The sequence below is a fragment of the Belonocnema kinseyi genome, chromosome 4 (genome assembly GCF_010883055.1).
Source record: "Belonocnema kinseyi isolate 2016_QV_RU_SX_M_011 chromosome 4, B_treatae_v1, whole genome shotgun sequence".
Taxonomy (NCBI): domain Eukaryota; kingdom Metazoa; phylum Arthropoda; class Insecta; order Hymenoptera; family Cynipidae; genus Belonocnema; species Belonocnema kinseyi.
Window position 1 is genome coordinate 15010585 of NC_046660.1, and position 27877 is coordinate 15038461.

Here is a 27877-nt window from a genome sequence, read left to right on the forward strand (position 1 = left end):
ATAGTTGTTTTCTTCAAAACTTGACCTATTTAATTAAAAATTCATGTATTTTGTTGGGAATTCGTCTGGTTTGGCAGTAAACTTCTTTTCTTGATAGAAATTTCGTCCTTTTTGCTTACGAATTTTACAAACTGGTTAACATTTTTTTTCTTTATTGAAAAGTTTTTTAAAGCTGTAGACTCATGATTTTATTTAAAAATTTATCTCTTTCATTGAAAACTATATTCTTTTTTTTGAAAAATAATTTTTTGAACTGAAAATTACTATTAAAAAAAAATCTGAACTGTAAATTGAACTATTTAATTTTTTTTGTAAGTTGAGCCTTTTTAATTGATATTTCAACTTTTTTTTAAATTGATTTATTTTGTTAAATATTAATTTTCGCAGTTTAAAAAATCGTGTTTATTCGTTTAAAAATCCACTACTGGCTTGAAAGTTGTCTAATTGGTTAAAAATTCTTTTTTTGAAAATAAAAATTTTAGTTGAAAATTTATCTGTCTGGTTGATATTTAAAATATTTGTTTGAAAATAGTTTTTTTAGTTAAAAATTCAGCTATTCGATTAAAAGTTTATGTGTTTTGTTTTAAATTTGTCCTTATGGATTCAGCATTCATCTCTGTTTGTCTAAAATTAAACTACTTGGTTTAAAGTAGATTTACTCGTTAAAAAATTTACATTTTTTGGTTGAAGATTCATTTCTTCATTTAAAAATTATAGTATATTGTTGAAAAATAATGTTTTAAATAAAAAATGCATGTAATTAATTTTTGGTTAAAGGCTGACTTTTTAAGTTGAAAAATCAACTAAATTTCTTAAAAATTCAATTTTTTAAAATTTAATTATCCATTTGAAAATAAATCTATTTTGTTGAAAAAAACATATTCTTACTGGAAATTTTTGGAATTTAAAGAAGGCTGAGGTGTGGCTGGATGGCCTTTAAGAATACCGGAACCCAATCGCAGGCACATACCAATCATGATGCTCATCCTCATAATTCAGAAAACCGCCGTGTTAATTTATGAGAAACGAAATTATTTTTAAAGACACTCGTAAATCGAAAACTGCCTGCACTTGGTAGAAAATGTTCTGTAATGTGTGGTTGGCCGATCAAGAGATGATGGATGGATGTTGGTTAACCAAGTCAAAAAAAAAAAAAAAAAAGTGAGATGCCGAAGGGGTTCTTCACTTTTTTTCTTTTCTCTTCTTTGTGCCTATGCGACGCGACGCTGTCACCAGGGTAGGAGGAATAATTTTCAAAGGAAGAAGCTCGACTATAAAAGTAATAATAACAAAAAAAAAAAAAAAAAAAAAAAAAAAAAAAAAAAAAAAAAAAAAAAAAAAAAAAAAAAAAAAAAAAAAAAAAAAAAGTGTATGTAACGTATTACCCTTTGCGTGATGGACGTTGCTACGCGAATATTAGCAGAGCGTGTCAAGCTGCACAAGAGAATATTTAATTATTCTGTCATTTCTTGGTACACCAATTGCCTCGTGTTTCCCTAATCTATTCCTCCGCAAATTGTTTCTGACTTCTTTCAAGTGTCGCTTGTGAGCCTGAGGAATAATAAATTTACCATGTCAGAATTTGAATTATGAAATAGGTACCTAGAAATTACCCTATCAAACTTAAAGATTAAAAGCTAAAATAACTTCTTCATCGGTCAAATAAGAGCGTTAACAAGAATATCTTTGTTAAAAAAAAAATTAGAAAAAGTAAGCTCCAAGCGCTTACAAATAGGGATTCTGTAGCCTATTTCAATTTTAAGTCCTACCTCAATTTTGGGCCTTATCTCAATTTTGGGCCCTATATTGATTCGAGGCACTATGTCAATTTTGCGCTCTAAGTCAGTTTTGGGTACTGCGTCGAATTCAGGCCCTATAATAATTCTGGGCCCTATGTCTATTTTGAGTCTTACGCCAATTTTAGACCCTGCCTCAATTTTGGGCCTTATGTCAGTGTTGTACCCTATATCGATTTGAGGCAATGTGCACATTTTTGACCTTATACCGAATTCGGGGCCCTATTGATAATCAGACCCCGACGTCAATATTTTTATTTTGGGCCTCATCTAAATTTTGGGCCCTATATGAATTTGAGAAGCTATGCCAATTATACGCTCTGTATCAATATTATACCGTGTATCAATTTTGGTCCTTGTGCAAATTTTGGTTCTATAATAAAGTTGGGCCCCACGTTTATTTTGGGCCCTATGTAGAATTAAGGTCCTATGTCAATTTTGTACCCTGTCTCAATTTTCAGCCCTATGTTAATTTGAGGCACTATGTCGATTTTGGGCACTATGCAAATTTTTGGCCCAATATATATTTTGGGCCCTGTCTCAATTGTGGGCCCTATATAAATTTGGGACTCATGTCTTTTTCGATCCCTGCATTAATTATGAGCTCTATATCAATCTTAGGCCCTGCGCCAAATTACACTGTGTTAATTTTGAGTCCTATGTGAATTGTGTACGTGCATTTTTGTCCTTGTACCAAATGTGGGTACTATATTAATTTTGGCCCCTATGTCTATTCTAGGCCTTATATCAATTTTTATTCCCTTATAAATTTCGGAACATATAGCAAATTCAGGCCCTGTATTCATTTTAGGCGATATATAAATTTTGGGCCCTACATCAATTTAAGCAACTATGTCGATTCTGCGCTCCATGCCAGTTTCGGATCCTACGTCGAATTCAGGTCCTCTAATAATTCCAGGCCCTATGTCTATTTTGAGACCTACGCCAATTTTTGATCATATCTCAATTTGGGGCCTGATCTCAATTTTAGTCCCTATGTTAATTCGACGCACTGTGCCAATTTTACGCTCTGTGCCAATTTTGGGCCCTACGTTCAATTTGGGTCATATAATAATTATGGGCCCTGTTTCAACTTTGAGCCCTACTCCAATTTTTGACCATATCTCAATTTGGGGTCTTATCTCAATTCTCGGCCCTATATTTATTTCAGACACTATGTCAATTTTGCGCTCTAAGTCAGTTTTGGGTCCTGCGTCGAATTCAGGCTCTATAATAATTCTGGGCCCTATGTCTATTTTGAGTCTTACGCCAATTTTAGATCCTGCCTCAATTTTGGGCCTTATGTCAGTGTTGTGCCCTATATCGATTTGAGGCAATATGTACATTTTGGACCTGATGCCGAATTCGGGGCCCTATTGATAATCAGAGCCGACATCAATATTTTTATTTTGGGCCTCGTCTAAATTTTGGGCACTATATAAATTTGAGAAGCTATGTCAATTATACGCTCTGTATCAATATTATACCCTGTATCAATTTTTGTACTTGTGCAAATTTTGATTCTATAATAAAGTTGAGTCCTACGTTTATTTTGGGCCCTATGTAGAATTAAGGTCCTATGTCAATTTTTGATCCTGTCTCAATTTTCCGCCCTATATTAATTTGAGGCACTGTGTCGATTTTGGGCACTATGCAAATTTTTGGCCCAATATACATTTTGGGCCCTGTCTCAATTGTGGGCCCTATACAAATTTGGGACTTATGTCTTTTTTGAGCCCTGCATTAATTATGGGCTCTATATCAATTTTAGACCCTACGCCAAATTACACTGTCTTAATTTTGAGTCCTATGTGAATGTCAGTTTTGGCTCTGTCAGTTCTGGGCCTTACGTTGAATTCAGACTCTATACAAATTCTAGGCCCTATTTCAGTTTTAGACCCTATGTAAATTTTGGTTCATATATTTATTGTAGGCCCTATATAAATTGCGGACTTTATGAATCCCATTGGAAGTCAAAATTTCTTTTAACAATTAGCCACAGAATACATATGAAAACTTTTTGTTTAATGTTTAAATAAATTTTTGAAACAATTTATTATTGTTTATATCAATTTTCTGTTCGAATAGAACTAGAAAGTAGCGGTTTTCATAATTTTTTAAAATGAATTGAAACTGTTGCGTTAGGGCGAGACAAGAGATTATTTAAATTCAACATGAATGAATGTTTAAACCATTTTTTATTAATTATAATAATATTCTCTTGAAAGAATGCTAGAAAGTTCCGTTTTTTCTAAATTTTTAACTTTTTGTCTATCTTTCACTTGAAGCGAGGTAAAAATAAATGCAACTTAGCAAAAATTTTTTTAAACAAATTATTATTGTTTTTAACTATCTTTTCTTATAGCAATGCTAAAAAATTGTGTTTTTTTTTAAATTGTCAACTTTTTGTCTACCTTTCATTTAGAGTGAGGTTAATATGAATTATTCTAAAAAAAGGATTGTTTAAACGAATTATTATTGTTTATAACTATCTTCTCCCATAGTAATGCTAAAAAATTGCCATTTTTTAAAATAATTTTTACATTTAAATTAGAGTTCGGTGATAAATAATTCAAGTTAACAAATATTATTGTTCTAATAATTTATTATTGTTTAGAATTTTATTGTTATTTAAAATTCTATGATCTTTAAATAATACTAGACAGTTGCAGTTTTTTTCAAAAAATTCCCATTCTTTCTCAACTATTCATTGATGATGTAATAATTAAAGCAATTAATAGTTATAATTGTTTAAGAAATGTATTATTTTTTATAACAATTTTCTTTTAGATAACTCGTAAATAATTGCAATTTGTTTCTAAAATTATTACCCCTGCTTTATCTTTTCAGTTATTAAAAAATAATAAATAAACAATGGAGAGTATCATTGCTTTCACAAAATCTTTTTTTTATATATATTTTTTCTGAAATAAAACAGATATTTAAAATATGTAAATTTACTTGGAAGTAGCTGCTGAGAGACTTTTTCCTTAAATCAATATTAATATTTACCATTCGTTTCTAACCAAAAAGTGAAATAAAAACTGTTCATTTCCAAAAAGTCCACAACTTTCTAGCGTAAAATAAAATAATTATGAAATAGAAGAAATCGTTTAAACAATTATGTTTGTTAAATTGCATTAATTATTTTCTTACTGAGTAAAAATAGAACAAAAAGTTTAAAATTTCAGAAAAAAGCGCAATTTATGAGCATTAATATTAACATTGGAGCAGTTGTAAACAAAAATAATTTATTTAAACAATTGTTTGTTAAATTGAAAACTTATTCGCTAAAAAATCCCTCTCTTTTAATTAAATTCAACTATTTCAATTTTTTTAATTAGTAATGTAACAATACCATTTTTAGTTGAAAGTTTATTTTTTTGAGTTAAAAATCCAAAAATTTTGTCGGAAATTCATCTTTTTATTGAAAATTAACTTTTTGGCTGAAAATAATTCTTTTCCGCTTAAAAGTTTGTTAACTTGAAAACTAAAAAATTATCTTGCAAATTCGTCTATTTTGGTAAAAAATTAATCTTATTTGTTGTAAATTTATCTATTTGGTTAAGGATTTAACTATTTTGTAAAAAATTCATTCTTTTTCGTTGTATTAAACTAGATACTTTTTTTTCGCTGAAAAAATATATTTTTTTATATAACAATTTATCTTTATTTAAAAAGGTGTTCTTTTGGATTGTAAATTTACTATGTTGCCTGAAAATAAACTTATTTGTCGAAAACTTAATCTTCGGGTTGAAATTTCAATTTTCTTTTAAAAAGTAACTTTTTTAATTAAAAAGTTAACTTTTTCAGTTAGAAAATGATTAACTTAGAAGAGTAGTTTAATATTTTTAAAACATTTTTTTTGTACATTTTTCTTGAATTTAACTATTCCACTTGAAAATTCATTACATCAGGTAAACATTTAACGATTTTTTTTGTTAGAGATTTGTTTTATATTGTTTGAAAATTCATATTTAAAAAAAAAGTTCAAAATCAAATTGTTTGGGTACAAATTATTCTGCTTCCGTTGAATTTTTAACTATTTTGTTGAAAATTAAATACATAGTTAAAATTCAAACTGAGTATTTAAAAAAGTACCTTTTTTGGTTGACCATTCATCATTTTAATCGAAAATTAATTTCTTTGGTGGAAAATTGAATTTTTTTGTTGAATATTAATTTTTTTAAATTAAAAATGAAATTGTTTGGGTTAAAATTAATATTCTTGGGTTGAATTTTGAACTATTTTATTGAAATTTAAATACATGGTTAATATTTAAACTAATTAGTTAAAATTTACTTTTTTTGGTTGTAGATTCATCATATTAGTCGAAAATTAATTTCTTTGATGGAAAATTGAACTTTTTTGCTGTAAATTAATTTTTCTAACTGCAACTCTTTTGTTTAAGAATTCAACTCTTCTGGTAGAAATTTTATTTTATTTTTTTGGTTTGAAAATGCAATTTTTTAGTTGAAAATTAATTTTCTATGGTCGAAGATATGATTATTTGATTTGGATTTCCTCTATTTTGTTAAAAATCCTTTTTTTGGTAGAAAATTAATGTAGAGGTTTGCAAATTTATATTTCTTACTAAAAATAAATTAAACTATTTGGTCAAAAATTTAGCTTTCTATTTGAAAGTTTAACTATTTGTTTAAAAATTAATCTATTTCGATGAATGTTCGATAATTTGATCTAAACTTAATCATTTTTGTCTTGAAATTGAACTGCTATTTAAAAAAATTTTGTTATTGAAAATTAATTTTTTTCACTGTAAATTTACCCCATAGGTTTTTTGTTGAACTTGAACGTTTTTCAGTAAAAATTCTTATTGCAAGAATTTTTATTTAAAAAAATTAATATTTAATTTAAAATTAAAATTTTTATATCACAGGACCAAAAAATAAAAAAGGAGGTCTAATTTTGGGTAGTATAAACCAAACTGAACCCTATAGGGTAAGTTTTGGTTTTTCAAATTTCTTATTTCAATATAAATCGACGGATTGCTGTCCGGGAAATATTGAGAAATTATTAGAGGAATTCTTGGAAATCTCAGATTCGTAAGAAATCTTGGAAATCTTTGGCTAAGTTTTAGCAGAGGTGAGGTGGTGTGAAGCATTCCGACATGCGCTCCTATGCTTGAAATGAGCAGCCGACTGAATCCGAAGGCCGCCGAGTTTGGCCGAGTTTGAAGAATTCAACTTGAGTTCCGTTCGAAAATGGGGTCGGAAATCTCGGATCTCCCGGAAATCTCAACTAAATCTCGGAAGTCTCTATAAGAATAAATAAATAATAAATGATAAAAGATCCTTATTATCAAACAAGTCTACATTAAATTGAATGCAAAAAGAAGATTAGCAATAACAACTCAATTAATTAAATAATTAATTAATTAAGTAAAATATAAATCAACAATTATGAGCAATTTCTTGAAATTTTCGTGCCACACCTATTTGTTAGAGAAGGATGCTAAGTGACTGACAAGAAGATTGAAGTAATAAAGTAAATAGTATCTCGAGTAATAAATCACTAGGAGAAAAAAATGCTAATTGCAGCTTATTTTCTGCTGGTAAATACATAGTATTATGTCACGGAAAAAGTTTATGAGTGAAGAAAAGAGAAGCGTCTTCTCCTCGATGCCCCGCGGGATGAATTTTTTATAGCTTAAAACTTTCGATTTTATGAGAATGGAGTCTGAATGGCTCTCAGGGTAGAATAAAGATCGATTTTTAAAATGAAGATGAAATACCTTTTTCACAAAAGTTCCTGAGCTGAACGATGATGAAATGTATCCAATTTATCTTTGCTTCAATTTCACCTTGAATTCTGTTTCTTTCTTTATTACAAATTATCTCAAATTTAAGGCTAATAACAACAAAAATGGTAAAAAATTTACAACAGTGTGATTACCCCCCCCCCCACACACACTTAACCACCGTACCTTTTTCTCAAATCCACTCCTATAACCTTAATTATTATAAATTATTATTTTTTTTTTAAATAAACCCCTTCTTTTCTCATGTCATTTGTGAATCAAAATATAAAATGAATCTTAGCATAAAATTTTTGTAATTTATAGTATCTTTTATCTGAAATAATTTTTTTTAAATCATGTAAAATATTTTTGTCAATTGATGGAAATTTATTTGATGAATATTCTTCATTTATGTACATTTTCTTCAAAATGTAATGATTTTTTGTTAAAATGAGCAATTTTATGTAAAAATTGTTAATATAATAATTTTTGTTCTGAAACATGAATTTTTGGTGTGTAAGGTTAACATAACCTCAAATCGTTAAAATTAGAGAATAGGTATTTTTCATTATTAAAAATAACAATTTTCGGCATAAAATACTAGCCTAATCCAAAATTGTACAAGATTCTACATATATGTTCAAATTAGAATTATTTATTATTAATAATAAACAGACCAATTTCCGACGAAAAACACTAACGCATAATACAAAATTTTCAAAAGAGTTTAAATCTTGTTCGGATTACAATTATTTTCGTTTCAAAAAAGCAATTTTTGGTGTAAAACTATAACATAACCTTAAATTTTTAGACTTAAAGATTCTTTTACCTACATTTTTGTGAAAAATTTAATGAGTTTTGTTTAAAATAACAAATTTTTGTTATAAAAAATGGTAATATATCCTGAAACTGCTTAAGCCTGGAAAATATTGTATGAAATATAATTATGTTTGTTCTGTAATATTAATTTTTTTTGTATAACGTTAACATAACCTAAAATTGTTAAAATTCGAAAATTTGTATTTTTCATTATTAAAAATATCAATTTTCGACATAAAATACTAGCATAATCCAAAATTAAAAAAAATTCTAAATCTTTTTCAAATGATAATTATTTATTATTATTATTATTATTCAACATACCAATTTCCGAAGAACACTAACATAATCCAAAGTTTTCAGAAAAGTCTAAAACTTGTTCAGTTTACAATAATTTTTGTTTTAAATTAGTAATTTTTTGTGTAAAACTATAACATAACCACAAATTGTTGGAATTTAAGAGTCTTTTACCTTCTAGAAATTATTATTATCATTTATATTCGATTACTATTTAGAAACACATAAAAATAAAACCATTTTTTTGGTCTTAAGCCATTTTTAAATAAAAATATAAAATTAATCTTAACACAAAATTTGCAAAATTAATAGTAACTATTATCTAACATAATAGAAAATTAAGGAAAATATTTTTGATAATTAATAGAAACTGATAGCTTAACTTTTCTTTATTTCTCTTTTTTTCTATAAATCTTGTTCAAAATCTAATGATTTTTTTTAAATGCCAAGTTTGGTGAATAAAGCCCACATAACCTCGAAATGCTCAAATTTCATTATAAATATTTTTATTATTATTAAAAATACGAACTCGGTACAAATAACGCTAACATAATCCAAAATTTTCAAAAGAGTTTAGATCTTGTTCAGATTGTAATTATTTTTGTTTTAAAATATAAATTTTTGGCGTAAAAATATAACCTAACCTCAAATTGTTAGAATTTCAGAATCTCTTATCTGCTAGAAAAAATTGTTATTCAATTACTATTTGGAAAAAAATAAAACTATAACCATTCTTCTGTCTTAAGCCATTTTTAAATAAAAATATGAAATTAATCTTAATACAAAATTTGTAAAATTTATGGCATCTATTATCTAACATAATAGAAAATCAAGGATAACATTTTTGATAATTAATAAAAACTGATAGTTTAATTTGCCTTTATTTCTCTTGATTTTCTGTCAATCTTGCTCAAAATCTAATGACTTTTGTTAATAATCCCATTAAAAAATTTAATTTTTGGTTGAAAATTGAACTATTCATTAAAAAATGGAACTATTCTGTTGGAAATCCATTTTTTTCGCTTAAAAATTATTTTTTTATTTAAAAATGTTTTTTTTTGGTTCTTTTTAATTTATTCACTTTGTTGAAAATTCGTCTATTTATTGTGAATTAATTTTTTTTACTGAAAATGTAACGATTCCATTTTTCGTTGCAAATTCTTGTTTCTTGATTAAAAATTGACTTTTATGTTAAAGATTTGTCGCTTTCAAAACTTTTTTTTTCAACTTTTGTTTGAAAAGGATAAATTTTTCAACCGAAAGTGAAACACAAAAAATTAATTTTCTATCAAGAAAGACGAATTTAAAACCAATAATGAAATTGTTAAATTTTCATTTAAAAAAACGAATCCACAATTAAAAAAAGCGAATTGTCAACTTTTTCAATTTTTAAAGCTGAAAATTCGTTTTTTTTTATTTTAAATTAGTTTTTTAAACTGAAAATGTAACGATTTTATTTTTTCTTGAGTAAAAAATAACTTTTTTGTTAAAAATTTGTCACTTTGAAAACTTTTTTTTCATTTTTTGTTTGTAAAAGATAAATTTTTCAACCAAAATTAAAACAGCTGAATTTTCAAAAAATAAGATGAATTTTTTACCCAAAGGAACAATTTTTGAATTTGACAACCAATTTTCAATCAAGAAACATGAAATTGAAACCAAAAATGGAATAGTTGAATTTTTAGTTTTAAAAAACTACTGAACAATAAAAAAGCGAATTTTCAATTTTTTCAAATTTGAAAATTCGCTTTTTTATTGAAAATTAGTGTTTTAACTCAAAATCTAACGATTTCATTTTTCGTTGCAAATTGATATTTCTTGCTCAAAAATTAACCTTTATGTTAAAAATGTATCCCTTTGAAAACATTTTCTTTCATTTTTTGTTTGAAAAAGATAAATTATTCAATTAAAAATGAAACAGTTGAATTAGTAGAGAAATAAATAAATAATTTTCCAGTGGAAATTAACGAGAAAATATGACTTTTTAACATAGTAGTTGAATCCTGTATTACCAAGAAATAATGATAATTTGCCACACATAAGAATAATTTTTTATCCAAAGGGAGAAATTTTTAGCATAAAAGTTCATTTTAAATAAAGAAAGATGAATTTTAAACGAAAAATGGAATTGTAAAATTTTCAATTACAAAAATTTACAATAAAAAAGCGGATTTTCAATTTTTAAAGCTGAAAATTCGCTTTTTTATTCTGAACTAGTTTTTGAAACGAAAAATGTAACAATTAAATTTTTTCTTAAAAATTCATCTTTCTTGATTAAACATTCACATCAGGGTTAAAAATTCGTCTTCTTGATTCAATAATTAAAATTATTTGATCAAAATTTATCTTTTCTTATTGAATTTAACTGGTTAAAAATTATTTTTTAACTTAAAATTTAAGTGTTTCATTTTTGGTTGAAAAATATATCTTTAGTTTAAAATTGGACTATTTAGTTCAAAATACATGCACTTTATTAAATAATAGTATTTTAAAGAAGATTCAATTTTTTGGTAAAAAGTTCATCTTTGCAGGTAAAAGAATTTAGCTATTTGGAAATAAATGCAAAAATCTTGATGAGTTATTTAATTTAAAATTCAACTATTTTATTAAAATTGCCCTTGTTAGAAGAAATTTCAAGAATGTTGTTAAAAATTCTTTCTCTTAAGAGACGATTTCGAACCAACAAGGATCACTTTTATACCATGAAAGATGAATTCTTAATACAATTGTATTAAGAATTCATCTTTCATGGTATAAAAGTGATCCTTGTTGGTTCGAAATTGATTTCTCTTGGCTTTTTTTTTTGCACCTAAAATAAAGAGACTTGATGAAGAAGTAGACAGAGAATATTTGACACCTGAGGTGTTAATTAATTTTAATGAAGTCTTAGAGTCTTCAGCCGTTGATGAAAATCTCTAACGACTCTCCTTGTTTGTGCTTCAGGTTGTGTCTTCTGGGAATCGTGCTGATCAGCGGGATCGTCGTTTCCGGTAGCGAGGGCCCATCAGTCTTCGAGACTGTTCGCAACAGCAATGCGGCCATATTAAATCGATTGGGTCTCGTTCCCCTGGAAATTCCAGGTGGACATCACAAGAAGAGACTAGCCGGTCCAGAACCACCCGCCTTCGGGGCCCAGTCTCGGATCCACCAGTACAGTCGGCGTCACGGACATCGGGACAGTCACGTTTACATCGTGAAGCTTCCAGCGAGTCCTCCTTATTACACCTTCACGAAACCACACAAGTCAGTGAAGGATGACAAGGGCTCGAAGAATGCCGGTAATCTGCCGGTTGGCTTTCACAGCAATGGCAAACCGGCAAAGATCTACCACTGGAACTTGCCTCTGATGATGAAGATTGCGGAGAAGAAACAGTTACACCAGCTCAAAATGGACCAACTGAGGAAGGATCAGCTGAAAAAGGATCAACTGATCAAGAAGGTCCAGTTTGAGAAGAACAATGCCAATAGTGAGATCAGCAGCATCAAGGTCAAGAGCAACGAGCTGAACAGCCTCAGTTCAATTGGCAAGAATGATATTCTGGATAGAAGGAATGAAATTGATCAATCGAAGAAGCTCTCTATGGCTGATAACGGTAAATACTTTCCCTCAGTAGATAATAGATTCAAGTAGGACACTCTTGGAAATTAAAAAAAGAAACAGGAATCAAATAATAAAATCTGGCCAAAACACTCTCAAATGTCACTATCCAAATTAAAAAAAAAAAAACAGAAGGAATAAACAGGAGACAACCTTGTAGAAAAAAAATGGTTCTAAGAAACGTTGCAGGTAATTGGTGAATGGGGGTAACGCCTTGGTGGGTAATTGATAGAGGGGAAACTCGCCGTAGAGAATCAAGCACTCCGCTGGAGGGCAGCACGCTACTTAAGCAGTAACGCCCAGCGGAGAACTTATCTGAAATGATGAATCTCCAATAAAAATAAAAATAAATCTTTTACAAAATGGTCGAAATTTTAATCAAAAGTAGTAATGTTACATTTTCAGCTAAGAGAATCAATTTTTTACAACAAAAAGCTAGAAATAGGAAATAACAGCATTTTAATTTTCAACAAGGAACATTAATTTTTTACAAAAAAGATGCATTTTCTAGCAGATAAGATAATTTTCAACCATAAATAGAATAATTAAATTTACAGTTAAAGAAAATTTTGAAACTTTCTACCAGAAGAACGAATTCCAAACTAAAATGTTAAATTCAGCCAAACAAAAAGACTAATTAACAAAACAGCTGAATCCTGAGACAAAAAAGAATAACTAAACAGTTGCAGTTTCAACCGAAAAGGCTTAAATTTCTATAAAAAGAAATTAATTTTTAAATCCTGAATTGAAAATTCTCGGAATTATAAAATTCTCGAATTGGAAAATGTCAGATAAATAAAATTCCTTAATAATAGAATTCCCTAGTAACAAAATTCCCGATTAAGAAATTCCCATCAAGTTTATAATATTACCGAATTCTGAAATTCCGAACAGTTTATAATTATAGCGGTTTGGAAAATTGCGGATTAGTAGAATTCACGAGTTGAAAAATTCCCGATTTACCTAATTCCCCACAATTTATAATATTACTGAACTTAAAAATTTCCGAATAATAAAATTCCTGGAATGAAAATAGATTTTCGGAGTAATAGAATTCCTGAAATGGAAAATTCCCGAATTGGAAATTTCTCGAATTATAAAATTCCCGAATTGGAAAATGTCAGATAAATAAAATTCCTTAATAATAGAATTGACAAATAATAGAATTCCCTAGTGACAAAATTCCCGAGTAAGAAATTCCCATCAATTTTATAATATTACCGAATTCGGAAATTCCGAACAGTTTATAATTATAGCGGTTTGGAAAATTGCGGATTAGTAGAATTCACTAGTTGAAAAATTCCCGATTTACCTAATTCCCCACAATTTATAATATTACTGAACTTAAAAATTTCCGAATAATAAAATTCCTGGAATGAAAATAGATTTTCCGAGTAATAGAATTCCTGAAATGGAAAATTCCCGAATTGGAAATTTATAAAATTATAAAATTCCCGAATGGGAAAATTTCAGGTAAATAAAATTCCTGAATAATAGAATTTGCAAATAATGGAATAATAAAATTCCCGAACAGCTTATAATATTAACGAATTAGTAAATTTACGAACAGTTTTTAACTTTATAATATTACGAATTTGGCAAACTTTTGAATAATAAAATTCCAAATTGGAAAATTCTCGAATAATTAAATTGTTTAATGGTAGAATTTTTGAATAATAATATTCCCGCACTGGAAAATTTTTAAATATAAAATTCACAATCAGCTCATAATTTTATAGAATTGAAAAGTTCCTGAATGGTTTATAATAATAACGATTTTGATAATTCCCGAACAATAAATTCCTGAATAATAAAACTCCTGAAATTATAAAATTGCTGAAATACAAAAATCCCAAATTTGCATTTTTTGAATTATAAAATCGCCGAATTATAAAGTTTCCGAAAAATAAATCTATCAATTAATAGAATTTCCGAATAATAAAATTCCCGAATTGAAAATTTTACAAAGTGTTAAGTTACCGAACAGTTTATAAAAATTCCCTTCAGAAAGTTGTTGATTCGTTATTTTTATGTTTTTGCAATTTTATAAATTCAAGAATTTTATCACTAGGGAATTTTCCAGCCGTGAATTTTATTATAAAATATGCGAAAATTTTATTATTCGGAAATTTTCTAATTTGGAGATTTTATCACTTCAAAATTTCACGATTCGGGAATTTTATTATTTGGAAATTCTAGTATTCGGGAATTGTATTAATTGTGAATATTCCGAGTCACGAATTTTTTACTAAGGGAAATTTCCTATTCGGGATTTTCCAAATTCGGCAATAGTGTAAACTTTCTGAAACTTTATTTTGCTTGAAATATTCAATTGGCGAATTCTATTATTCGAAATGTTTACTATTCGGTATTTTTATTTTTCAGGAATTTTATTGATCAGGAATTTTCCCATTCGAGAAAATCCCAATTGAGAAATTTTCAAATTCGTTAATATTATAAACTATCAGGAAATTAATAATTCGGGAATTTTATTGAACAGAAATATTATCATTCGAGAGTTTGTCAAATCGCTAATATTATAAACTGTTCGGGAAATTAGGATTCGGATATTTTATAATTCGGAAAATTTTATTGTCGGTAAATTTTCTAATTCGGGAACTTAATTATTCGGCAATTTTTCAATTTGGGAATTCTATTATTCGAAAATTCTACTATTAGGAAATTTTATTATTCGGGAATTTTCAATTTCTGCAGTTTTTAAATTCAGGAAATTTGCTATTCGGGAATTTTATTAAACGAAAATTGTATTATTCGGGAATTTTATCATTCGTGAAGAATTTTTCAGTACAGGAATTCTATTTTTCAGAAATTATACTATTCGGTAATTTTATTATTCAAGAGTTTGTCAAATCTCTTATATTATAAACTGTTCGGGAAATTATTATTCGGAAATTTTATAATTCGGGAAACTTCCATTTCAGGAATTTTCCATTTCGGGATTTCTATCATTTTTAAATTCTACTATTATGGAACATTATTATTTTTGAGTTTGGCAAATTGGTAATATTACATTCGGTAAAATTTCTATTCGGGAATTTTATTATACCGGAATTTTATTAAACCTGAAATCTTATTATTCGGGAATTTTATAATTCGTAACGAATGTTACAGTTCGGAAATTTTATTTGTCAGTGATGCTACAATACGGGAAATTTATTATTCGCTAGTATGCCAAATCGCTTATATTATAAACTGTTCGGGAAATTATTATTCGGGAAATTTTTTAATTCGGAAGAGTTTTTTAGTTCAGGAATTTCATTTTTAGGAAATTCTATTATTCGGGAATTTTATCATTCAAGAGTTTCCAAAATTATTTGGGAAATTCCCGATTCGAGAATTCTCCGATTCGGAAATTCTTCTATTCGGGAATTTTATTAAGTGGGAATTTTCCGATTCTAGAATTTTAGAATTCCGGAAATTTGATATTCCGGAATTTCATTTTTTGGGAATTTTTTGAAATTCGGTAATATTATAAACTCTTCTGAAATTAATTACGCGGGAATTTTATAATTCAGAAAATTCCCAATTCAGGAATTTTTCATTTCAGGAATGCCACTATTTTTAAATCTACTATTCGGGAATTTTATTATTTTGGAGTTTGCTAAATCGGTAATATGAAAAACTGGTCGGAAAATTTTAATTTCGTTTATATTATAAACTGTTCGGGAATTTCATAGTTTGGGAAATTTCCAATTTAGGAATTTCACTACTCGAGTGTTTGCCAAATTTATAATATTTTAAACTGCTCGGCAATTTGCCAATTTGGGTATATTATAAAATATTAGGGAATTCTATTATTAGAAAATTCTACTATTCGGAAAATTTTTATTCGGGAATTCACAAGTTCGGGAGCTTTATAATCAGAAAAATTTCCTATCGGTATCATAACATTAGGGAAAATTTTATTCGGGAATTTTATTATACCGGAATTTAATTAAACGGAAATTTTATCATTCGAGAATTTTGTAATTCGTGACGAATGTTACAGTTCGGGAATTTTATTTGTCAGGGATTTATTATTTGGGAATTTTACAATTCAGGGATTCTGTTATTAAAAAATTCGGGAATTTTCAAATTCGGGAGATTTTCTATTCGAGGATTTGTTGTACGGGAAATTTTCAATTCGGGAATTCTAGTATTCAAAAATTTTATTTTTCAGAGATTTTAATGATCGGGAATTTTCCTATTCGGGAAATTTCCAATTCGGGAATTTTCAAATCCCTTAATATTATAAACTGTCGGAAATTTTATAAGTCGGGAATTTTATTAAACGAAAATTTAATTATTCGGGAATTTTGTAATTCCTGAAGAAATTTTTAGTTCGGGAATTTTATTTGTCACAAATTCTACTATTCGGCATTTTGTCAAATCGCTTATATTTTAAACTGTTCGGGAATTCATTATTCGGGAATGTCATAATTAGCAAAATTTTATATTCGGGAATTTAATTATATGGAAATTTCTAATTCGGGAATTTTACTATTTGGGAATTCTATTATTCGAAAATTCTACTATTTGAAAATTTTATTTTCAAGTCGGGAGTTTATTGTACGGGAAATTTCATATTCGGGAATTCTAGTATTCGAATATTTTATTTTTCAAGAATTTTATTGATCGGGAATTTGCCCATTCGGGAAATTTGCAATTCGGAAATTTTCAATTCCCTTAATATTATAAACTGTCGGAAATTTTATTCAAACGAAAATTCAATTATCCGGGAATTTTTTAATTCCTGCAGAAATTTTTAGTTTGGGAATTTTATTTGACAGAAATTCTACTATTCGGGTATTTCATTATTCGAGAGTTTGTCAAATCGCTTATACTATAAGCTGTTCGAGAATCCTTTATTTGGGAATTTTATAATTCGCGAAATTTTATATTCGGGAATGTTATTATACAGAAATTTTTCAATTCGGGAATTTTACTATTTGGGAATTTTATTTTTCGAAAATTCTACTATTCGAAAATTTTATTCATCGGAAATTTTCTAATTCGAGAGATTTTCTATTCGGGAATTTATTGTACGGGAAATTTCCAATTCGGGAATATTCAATTCCCTTAATATTATAAACCGTCGGAAATTTTATAATTCGGAAATTTTTTTAAACGACAATTTTATCATTTGGGAATTCTCTAATTCCTGAAGAAATTTTTCTTTTGAGAATTTTATTTGTCAGAAACTCTGCACTTCGGGTATTTTATTATTCGATAGTTTGTCAAATCGCTTATATTATAAACTGTTCGGGAATTCATTATTCAGGAATGTCATAATTCGGGAAATTTTATATTCGGGAATTCTATTTTTGAAAATTTTACTATTCGGAAATTTTTTACTCGGGAATTTTCAATTCGGGATATTTTCCATTCGGGATTTTTATGATAGGCGATAGTTTCGATTTGGGAATCTTACTATTCGAGATTTTGCCAAATCGGTAATATTATAAACTCTTCTGGAATTAATTACGCAGGAATTTTATAATTCAGGAAATTTGCAATTCAGGAATTTTACATTTCAGGAATGCTATTATTTTGAAATCTACTATTCGGGAATTTTATTATTTTGGAGTTTGATAAATCGGTAATATGAAAAACTGGTCGGAAATGTTTCATTTCGTTTATATTATAAACTGTTCGGGAATTTTATTATTATGGAATTTTATAGTTTGGGCAATTTCCAATTTAAGAATTTCATTACTCGAGTGTTTGCCAAATTTATAATATTGTAAACTGCTCGGGAATTGGCCAATTTGGGTACATTATAAAATGTTCGGGAATTTAATTTTCCGCATTTTTTCAGTCCCCTCTTCCAAGTTTCGAAAAAGGTGTTTAATGAAAGTCGAAACAATGGCAGATTTTTATAAATGTTGTTTATTGTGATTTAAAACAATATATTTAAAAATGAAGGATTTGGATGTCACCTTCTTTCTTTCTCCCTATTTTTCATTTTATTTTTTGTTAGAATGAAGAAATTCGCGAGTATCTTATCCAAATTTGATAATTGAATTCTAGCTTTTTATAATGTCCCAGAATTTCCTACTTTAATTGGGAACGCGGCGTTACAGAGGAATACAAATTTGTATTCTCTCTGAATAAAATTGGTTTAATTTCAGATAACCGATTACTTTACGGATCGAAACCAATGGCGAGTCTCGCGAAGAAGCACAGCAGAAATAACGACAAGCGATTGAGCTATCCTAATCTCGAGGCTGGATTGAAGAAGCTGAAGGAAGAATCTGCTGGAAAGAACAAAACGAAGAATAGCAACACCACGAATAAGATGTTCAGATTGGCAGATTCGACGACTTACAGAGTAGGGGCCCAGAACGATCGCTTCTCGTGGAACAATTTGTCCAATGAACTTCACGGCTCGAGGAACACGCCCGACGAACAGAAACCGAAGAAACACCGGAAGAAGGCTGCCATGTCATATTATGCTCCGAGCCTCAAGTCCGGTTCGACCAGCATCCACAAGAACTTTGCCGGCAATGGAAAACCAAAAGCCTTTTATGTAATGGAAAAAAGCCGCAAACCGATATATCATCATCAGCTCTTGCCTTAATTTTTCAGAGAGGGGACTTCAGGGAGAAAAATTTGTCCTGGAAAAAGTCAAGAACTCGAAGCTGGGTCAGGAATACGAGAAAAATTCACCGAATGTTGATGGACTTTCGTAAAATCGCTTCTTTTTTTTGGTCAATAATTGCAAAAATATAAAAAATAATTGGAAAAATCCTCAGAGCTGTCAAAGCTAAATAATATAGGCTTAGCGAATCTAAGAAGTGTGAACTAGGATCGCCTGCACGTGGCGAGCCTGGACGACTGCGCTTGTTTAGGCACTTTCGTGGTTTCGAATCCTTCCACTTGCGAATTTATAATTTTTACAAATTTAATCGAGCAAACAAATTTTTATCTTTTTATATTCAAGCCTGAGAAAAAATGTTCTGAAATTTGTCCATACACTTCTGAACGAAATGAGACTCCATTTTTTTTTCGTAACCGAAACCTCGCTGCAAATTCGTGTCTTTTTTACGGCCAATTTTTTTCTGTGTTGAACGAGGGTTTATTCACTTGTGAAATAATTTAAATCTTAAAATTAAAAAAAAAATCAAAATTATCGATGGATTTCAGAAGATTTTTTAAAATATAAAAGATTTTCGAAATCCCCATAGAGATTTCGATACTTTTTTTTGGATTCGCTAAATCTTGGGATCTTTGAAATCTTGCAAACTTTAATCGGATTTTCGTGATTCTCTGTTTCGGATTTTTTCATTTTATAGTGACTTTGAAGAAGATTCCCGAAGTGAATGGCCCCTCGGAATTGAATCAAAAAATCTATCAAAGAGTCATTCATTAAAATATAATAATTTTCGGAATTTTCTAAACGCATAATGCTAGAAAAAAAGTCCTCTCAGAGCGTATGTCTAAAATAGCAATTTTGGTTTTGATCACCTTACAAAAACCAATTTTCTTTTTGAATTTGCTCTTCGATTTTATTACACACTATACGCAACAAGCAGCACATCAGATTTAAAAATAACTGATAGTATCTGCTTTAGTATGTTATTTAAAATAATTTCAGTACAATTGAATATCTTTTAATTAAATTTAATTTCTTTGAATTCACTTTGGTTACTTTGTAGTCGCTTAAATTCCTTTGATTTATTTCAATTCACGTGAATTTTTTTAAATCACTTGAATTCCTTTAAATTCATTTAAATTCCTTTAAATGCACTTGAATTTCTTTGAATTCACTTGAATACCTTGGAATTACTTTAATTTTTTTGAATTAATTAAATTTTTTAAAAATTTTCTTCAAATTCTATGAATCCATTTGGATTCTTTTGAATTTGATTAAATTCTTTTGGATTCACTTGAATTTCGTTGAATTAACTTCAATTTCTGTGAATTTATTTGAATTACTTGAAATTCAATTGGAAAACTTTCACTTAGCTTGGATTCATTTAAATTAATTGGAATTTACTGGAATTCTTTTAAATTTACTTGAAATCCTTCGAATTTACTTGAATTCCTCTACATTTCAATAAATTAATTTGAAACCCTTTGAACTCCGTTGGATTTCTTGAAATTCAGTTGAATTTCTTTGAATTTATTTGAATTCCTTTGAATTAAGAGAAATTCTTTTGACTTCACTTGAATTTCTTTCAGTTTACGTGAATTCGTTTGAATTTACTTGAGTTCGTCTAAATTCATTTTAATTCAATTGAATATCTTCAAATTCAGTTAGAACTTTTATTAATTAACTTGGATTCGTTTGAATTTACTTGAATTAACTTGAGTTCCTTTACATTCCTTTGAATTCCTTTAAATTCACTTGAATTTTTTTAAATTAACTTGAAATCCTTTAAATTCCCTTAGATTCTTTGAATTCACTTAAATTCTTTTATATTCGCTTGCATTTCTTAAAATTAACTTCAATTTCTGTGAATTCCTTTAAATTCAATTAGCAAACTTTCAACTAGCCTAGATTAATTGAAATTAATTTTAATTTACTGGAATTATTTTAAATTCACTTGGAATCCTTCGAATTCACTTGAATTCCTTTGAATTTTTTTAATTGACTTGAAATGCTTTGAACTCCCTTGGATTTGTTGAAATTCACTCGAATTTCTTTGAATTTATTTAAATTCCTTTGAATTCACTCAAATTCCTTTGAATTTCTTTAAATTTACTAAAATTGCTTTGAATCCACGTGGATTCCTTTCAGTTCACGTGAATTCCTTTAAATTTACTTAAGCTCGCCCGAATTCATTTAAATTCATTTTAATTCACTTGAATTTCTTTGAATTCACTTGAATACCTTCGAATTCAGATTGCACTTTTTAAATTTGCTTGAATTCCTTTTAATTCACTTGAATTAACTTGCATTCCTTTAAATTCACTTAAATTCCTTTGAATTTCATTAAGCTAACTTGAAATACTTTTAATTCCCGTGAATTCTTTTCAATTTACTAGGATTTCTTTGAATTCATTTGAATACCTTTGAATTCACATTGAAGTTCTTTAAACTCAATTAAATTTCCTTAAATTCATTTTTAGACCTTTGAATTCACATTGCATTTCTTTGTATTCACTTGAATTTATTGGATTTATTCTTAATTCAGTTGATATCCTTTGAATTCACTTAAATTTCTTTTAATTCATTCTAAATCCTTTGAATGTACGTAAATACCTTTGAATTCAAATTGGATTCTTTTGAGTTATTTAAACTTCAATGTATTCTTTTTAATTTTTTTAAATTCCTTGCAGTGATTTTAAACTGATTCGATCCTTTTAAATTCAGAATATTCAAGGATTTGAGAGAATTCTGAAATTTTAAAGAGTTCAAGAAATTTCAAATTTTCCAGAAATTCATGGTATTCAATAAACTTAATGATTTCAAAGCATTTACGGAATTCAAAGAATTTTACGAATTCAGAATATTCAATGGATTTAGGGAATTTAGAATATTTAATTAATTCAGACAATGCAGAATATTTAAAGAATTCTTAATTTCTTTAAAGAATTTTAGAAATTTAGGGAAATAAAGAATTTCAAGGAATTTAGAGATTTGGGATAATTCAGAACACTTGAGAAATTTAGGAAATTCTAATATTTCAGAGACATTTCTTAAATTCCGGAAATTCAGAGTTTGAGGGAAATCAAGGATTTTAGAATCATCAATGATTTCCGAAAATTCCAGGAATTCAGGATATTCAAAGGATTTAGGGAATTCTGTACATTCAAGTAATTTAAAGGAATTCTAAATGTTGCAGAAATGCATTGAATTTTAAGAATTCTGAATATTTAAGAAATTCATGGAATTCCTCTAAATTCATTGGAATTACTTTGAATTCACTTAATTCCATGGAATACACTGAAATTCCTTTAAATTAATTCGGATTCCTTTTCGATTTCTTAATTTTTTTAGAATTTACTTGAATTCCTTTGAATTGGCTTAAATTCCCTTTAATTTACAGAAATTTCTTTACATTCACTTGAATTACTTTAAATTTACTTAAATTTTCTTTAATTCACTTCAATTTTTTTAAATTTACCTTAATACCTTTGTATTCATATTTAATTCCTTTGCATACACTTGAATTTCTTTTAATTCACTTCAATTCACTGGAGTTCTTCTAAGTTCACTTGCACTCCTTTGAATTCACTTAAATTTCCTTGAATTCAATTTAGTTTTTTTTTAAATCCAAATGCATTTATTTCAATTCACTTAAATACCTTTGAATTCACATAAAATTCCTTTATATTCTTTTGAGTTATTTAAATTTCAATGCATTATTTTTAGTTTTCTTTTTAATTTCTTGGAATGCTTTTAAACTCTTTCGAGCCTTTTTAATCAAGAAATTTTCGGATATCTGGCATATTCAAAGAATTAAGGAGTTTCTCAGAATTCGTGGAATTTCAAGAATTCAGAATTTTCCAGGCTTTTAGAGAATTCAAGGTATTCAGATATTTTTAAAAGTTCAGGAAAATCTGAATGTTGAAGGATTTTCGAAAATTCAGAAAACTCAAGGATTTTAAAAAATTAAAGGAATTCACATTTTTTTAGAGATTTAAAATATTACAGAATGTTTAAGAAATGCCAAAATTTTTATTAGTTCGGAATATTCAAGGAATTATAGAAACTTATTGCATTTCAAGAATTCAAAATATTCACGGAATTCATTTTATTCACTTTAGATTGATTTTAATTACTTTGCATTCACTGAAATTCGTCGGTATGCACTTGAATTCCTTTTAGTTCGTTTCAATTCCTTTGTATTCACATTTAAATTCTTTGAATTCGCTTGGATGCCCTTGAATTCCTATCAATTCACTAAAGGTTCTCTGATATCACTTGAATTCTATCGAATTCACTTGAATACATTTGAATTCGCATAGAATTACTTTGGATTCTTTTGAGTTATTTAAAATTTCATGTATACTTTTTCATTTTTTTAATGGCTGGGAATGCTTTTAAACTCATACTATCCTTTTGAATTCCTTTATCTACAAGGAAATCCTTTGAATTCCTTCGAATGACTCTGCATATTTAAATTCCTCTAAATTATCTCTACTACTGGGAATATTAAAGGATTTTAGAAAATGTAAGAAATTCTGAGATATTCAAGAATTCAGGGATTTCCGAATGTAAAAGTAATTCAGAGAAATTAAGAATTTTATAGAGTTCCAAGATTTCAGATTATTCCAAGAATTCGTCGATTTTTATTAATTCGGAGAATTTAAGGAATTCCAGGAACTTATTGCATTTCAAGAATTTAGAATATTTAAGAAATTCATAGAAATCTTAATATTAAAAGATTTCAAGGAATTCAGTGAATTTGCGAAATTCTGAGGAATTCCACTTTTTTCAAGGAAGTTTAAAGAATGAAAAAGAATTAAAAAAAAAAAATTCAAAGAACGTTCAATATCATTTTAGAGGTATACTTCGAGAGAAGTTTTTTTTAATATGAAGATATCAAGTGGCGAGGGTTTTTTTAAAATAAAATCCTGATCCCTGATCTAAAATGGATTCGATCATAACGTACTTATGAAGAAAAATATATTATTTTTTTATTAAACTTGATCACCAAATTTCGAAGCTTATTCGCCTTGCATTAAGCAATATGTAAATCATTAGCTTTTAGAAATATTTGCGAATTTTTCTGCTGGAATTTTCAAGATAGAAAAGAGAGGAAGAGACTATATTTTTCGCAAGACTTCTATTTGCGTCTTTCCACTGAATTAGAAGAGCTTTAAGCATGCTTTCTTTATTTTCAGTGTCAATTTTTTCAGCTAATAATAAGCTGCTGCAATTTAAAAAATATATATATAATTTCTCAAAAAAAAATTGTTTAATGATTTTCTAAGTAAAAAAAACTTTTTGGGAAAAGTCAAAATAGAGATAAAAGTCTCGTTGTTATCGGAAAAATTTTGAACTTTTTTATACGTGAAAATTTTGAAAAAAAATTAAATGGAACTTTTTCAGGTTTTCAGGTTTTCACTTTGAAATAAAGAAAAGGATTTTATTTTGAAGATATATTTTTATTGGGTACAACAATTTATTTAAAAACATTAAATTCTTTGATTCAAAGCCACTAAATATTTTCCTTTAAATTAAAGCGTCATTATTCTGAGTGCAATGAGACTTTTTTATTACAAATGAAGGCCCGGATTGAATACGACGACCAGAGCTCAAAAAATACAAAAAATTATTGTTCAAACGTCTCGTGAGATCCAAAGTTTAAAGTTAATTTTTTTTTTAAATATCGGATTTTTATATTATTGCAAATTGAAACAGTTTGCAAGGTGGCCGCTTTAATCGATAAAAATTTTCCAGTCATTTCCCGGGGTTTTCTCGGTTCGAAAACATTTTTCACGGTCAATAAAAATAAATAATTTAAACACTAAAGTTGAATTTTTTTTATTTGAAGTTATAAAAAAGAAAATAAAAATTAATTTACTGAAAGGGAAATTATTGAAAAGCTTCAAGATTTTATTTCGAAATCTAGAAGTTGTTTTAAGTGTGTTCAAATTAAAAATAATTTTTGAAAGCTTTTTGAACTTTTAAACATCTTTTAAAATTAATTGAATATGTCGATTTTTGCAGATTTTCAATAAAAAATCTAGAAGCTTTTCAAGAATTGTGAAAGGCTTCAATAGAATAAAAATATTTTTTTTATGTTTTCTAAAAAATATTGAAAATGATTTTTCATGTTGAAAAATTATTTTGAGGGAATATTTTGAAAGATTTTAAAAGGTTTCCAAAATTTTCTAAAAAGAATCTAAAAGATTGTAAGTAAATCTTATACAATTTGCAAAATTAAGTAAGCAAAATTCGTTTCCTTTTTAAAAGATATTTATCGAATTTAAAAAAAATTTCTTATAAATATTCCAGATTCTCTTTTGACAATTTTGGAAATGTTTTAAAATCTTCTTCAATATTTTCTTAAAATAATGATTCCAAATAAAAAATCATTTTCAATTTTCCTAGTAATCTTAAGGGAATATTTTCTTTTTAATTTTAGCTAAAAATAATAAGTTTTTAATTGTTACTTTTACCTTGAAATTCAACAATTTCACTTACAAAATAAAAATTTAAACGCTCAAAGTTTAAAAGCTTTCTGCAATTTTAAAGTTTCAAGGCTTTCTATGTCAAAAACCAGGGTTTCAAATTATTTAATTGTAAATATTTAATTATAATTTACTCGTTTTAAACGAGCAGTAAAATATTGCTTAATATTAAACAGTAATTCTTTTTTTTATTAATTTTTTTTTATTTAATGGGTTAATTGAAAATGTAAGCTTAAAAAAACATAAAATAGAAAATTTTTTAAGTTAAAGATTTGAAAATGATGCATTGTGAACTGAATGTAATCATGTTTGAAAAAGATAACAATTAAACTAATTTTTTTTAACTGTTACAATCGAAATTGGACATTTTTCTCCTAAAAATTTGCAAAATTTCTGGTAAAAAAAAATCACTGTGATTTCCCGCTTTTTTCGGCGTCAACAAATTCTTGGTAATGCCCGACAGTACATCTAAAAATGTTCAAAAATCTTCCTTGAATTTTTAAGAACAAATTTCTTTTTACTTTATAAATTTTAATACAAAAAATATTTATTTAAAAAAAAAACTTGAAAAAACTTTAAATTTCCGTCTTCTCATTCTCTGTAATAATTAAAAAAAATTAAATTTCTTCAAACTTTAAAATTCAAATATAAAAAGACGCTTGGACGATAATTATCCGCGTTTTCGAGCGCCTTTCACCCTATTGGATCCGGGCTCTGAATTCCATTTGATCATATTTTTAAGCTATTAAAAAAAACCAAGTATTAAGAAAAATTTTATCAACTCGAGCTTTCTAGAAATAATTTATTTATCAAGTAAGTTGCATAATTTTCAAATAAATTAAAATTTGAAAAACTTAATGGCATTTGAAAATGTGTTAAAGTAAATAAATAATAATGGTAAATTTACGAGGTTTTTCTGACAAGTGGTAAAAACGTTTAAGTGACGTCTTGCCAAGCGAGAATAAGTTAACATATTTTATAGAAATAGACTTTTTTATATATAAAGACACCTGTCGGTAATGACAAGACTGGACAATATTTTCCTGCTACGTTTTTGTACTTTTTGACGTTTTTACTAAAAAAATTAAATTAAGAATGTATTTTAGATCCTTGTGTATATGAGCATGTTCTATTATTCTTATAGAATAATCGTAAGTATTAAATACAATGTAAGTTATACATTAAGGTCGAAACGATACAATAAAGTATTAACTATAATAATCTAAGACTTTTTTCATTTAATTTTCATTTTTTTTAAATTAACTTCTTTAATTTATTTCAGTTTCTTCTTTTTTTTTGCCATGCCGCGGCCGCCAGAGTGGAAAAAAATCACTTTTTTGGCCCAAAAAATATTTTTAAAAAAGCTAATAAGATTCCTAAGAGAGTTGTCAAGTCTGATTTTCGAATTAGGTTTTCAATTTTTTTATAAATAAACAAATATTACGAAAAATTATTTACAAACAAATTATGTGGTGAAAAATGTTTTCTACGATTTTCCATAATCACACGTTTTTTCAAGTTATATTTCAAGAAATTTGATTGGAAACAATATTATATTAAATTAAATTTTCTCTGAAGATTATAATTGTTTATATCATAAACAAATTTAATTAACAAATACAGTAATCAGACATTTTTCAATAGAAAAAGTAGTTTTTTTCGTTGTCAATTTTTTTTTATTAGGAACTTTATGATAATTTTAGAAAAATACATAATTTGTTGATTAATGTTATGATTTTTTTAACAAATTAAATAAACAAATGTATTATTAGGGAATTTTTTACAGATAAAATCGTTTTTTTTCTATGTCCCCTTTTTTAATTAGGAAGTTCATGATAACTTCAGCAAAATTCATAATTTTTTATAAATTTTATTATTTTTGAAAAGAAATTTTATAAACAAATACATTAGTCGGGTACTTTTCGACAGAGAAATTTTTTAAAAACAAATTTCAAAAACCAATGCGTTATTTGGGCATTTTTCTACAGGAAAATTCGTTTTTTTCTATCTCAATTTTTTAAATTAGAATGTTCATAATAAATAGAGCAAAATTAATCATGTTTCATCAATTTTATAAGTTTTTTAAACAAATGCATTAATCCAACATTTGCAAACAGAAAAATTCTTTTTTTCGACTTCCCCCTTTTTAAATAGGAATTTTATGATAATTTCAGCAAAACTCATAATTTTTTATAAATTTTATGATTTTTTAGAACAAATTTAATGAACAAATGCATTATTCGGGCATTTGTCAACAGAAAAATTCGTTTTTTTCAATGCCAACTTTTTAAATTAAAAACTTCATGGTAAATTCAGAAAATTCATTATTTATTTTTTTAAACAAACTTAATAAACGAATGCATTATTCGGGAATTTTTCTACAGAAAAATGCGTTTTTTCTTCAGCAAAATTCATAATTTTTTATGAATTTTATGATTCTTTAAAACAAATTTAATAAACAAATGAATCAATAAAATGTAATAATATTCTTCTACTTCAACCTTTTTAATTAGGAACCTC

At 27.1% G+C, this 27877-nt stretch overlaps 1 protein-coding gene across 1 annotated transcript in view; it reads left to right on the forward strand.

Moving 5' to 3' along the window:
* The window catches only part of LOC117171564, a 169516-nt gene extending 149607 nt beyond the window's left edge, over positions 1-19909 (forward strand). Inside the window, exons 2-3 of the mRNA XM_033358998.1 lie at positions 11614-12263; positions 18400-19909. Of these exons, the coding sequence (XP_033214889.1) occupies positions 11614-12263; positions 18400-18848 (1099 nt within the window). The 3' untranslated portion in view covers positions 18849-19909. The remainder of the gene's footprint in view (positions 1-11613; positions 12264-18399) is intronic.
* Positions 19910-27877: the final 7968 nt, after the last annotated feature.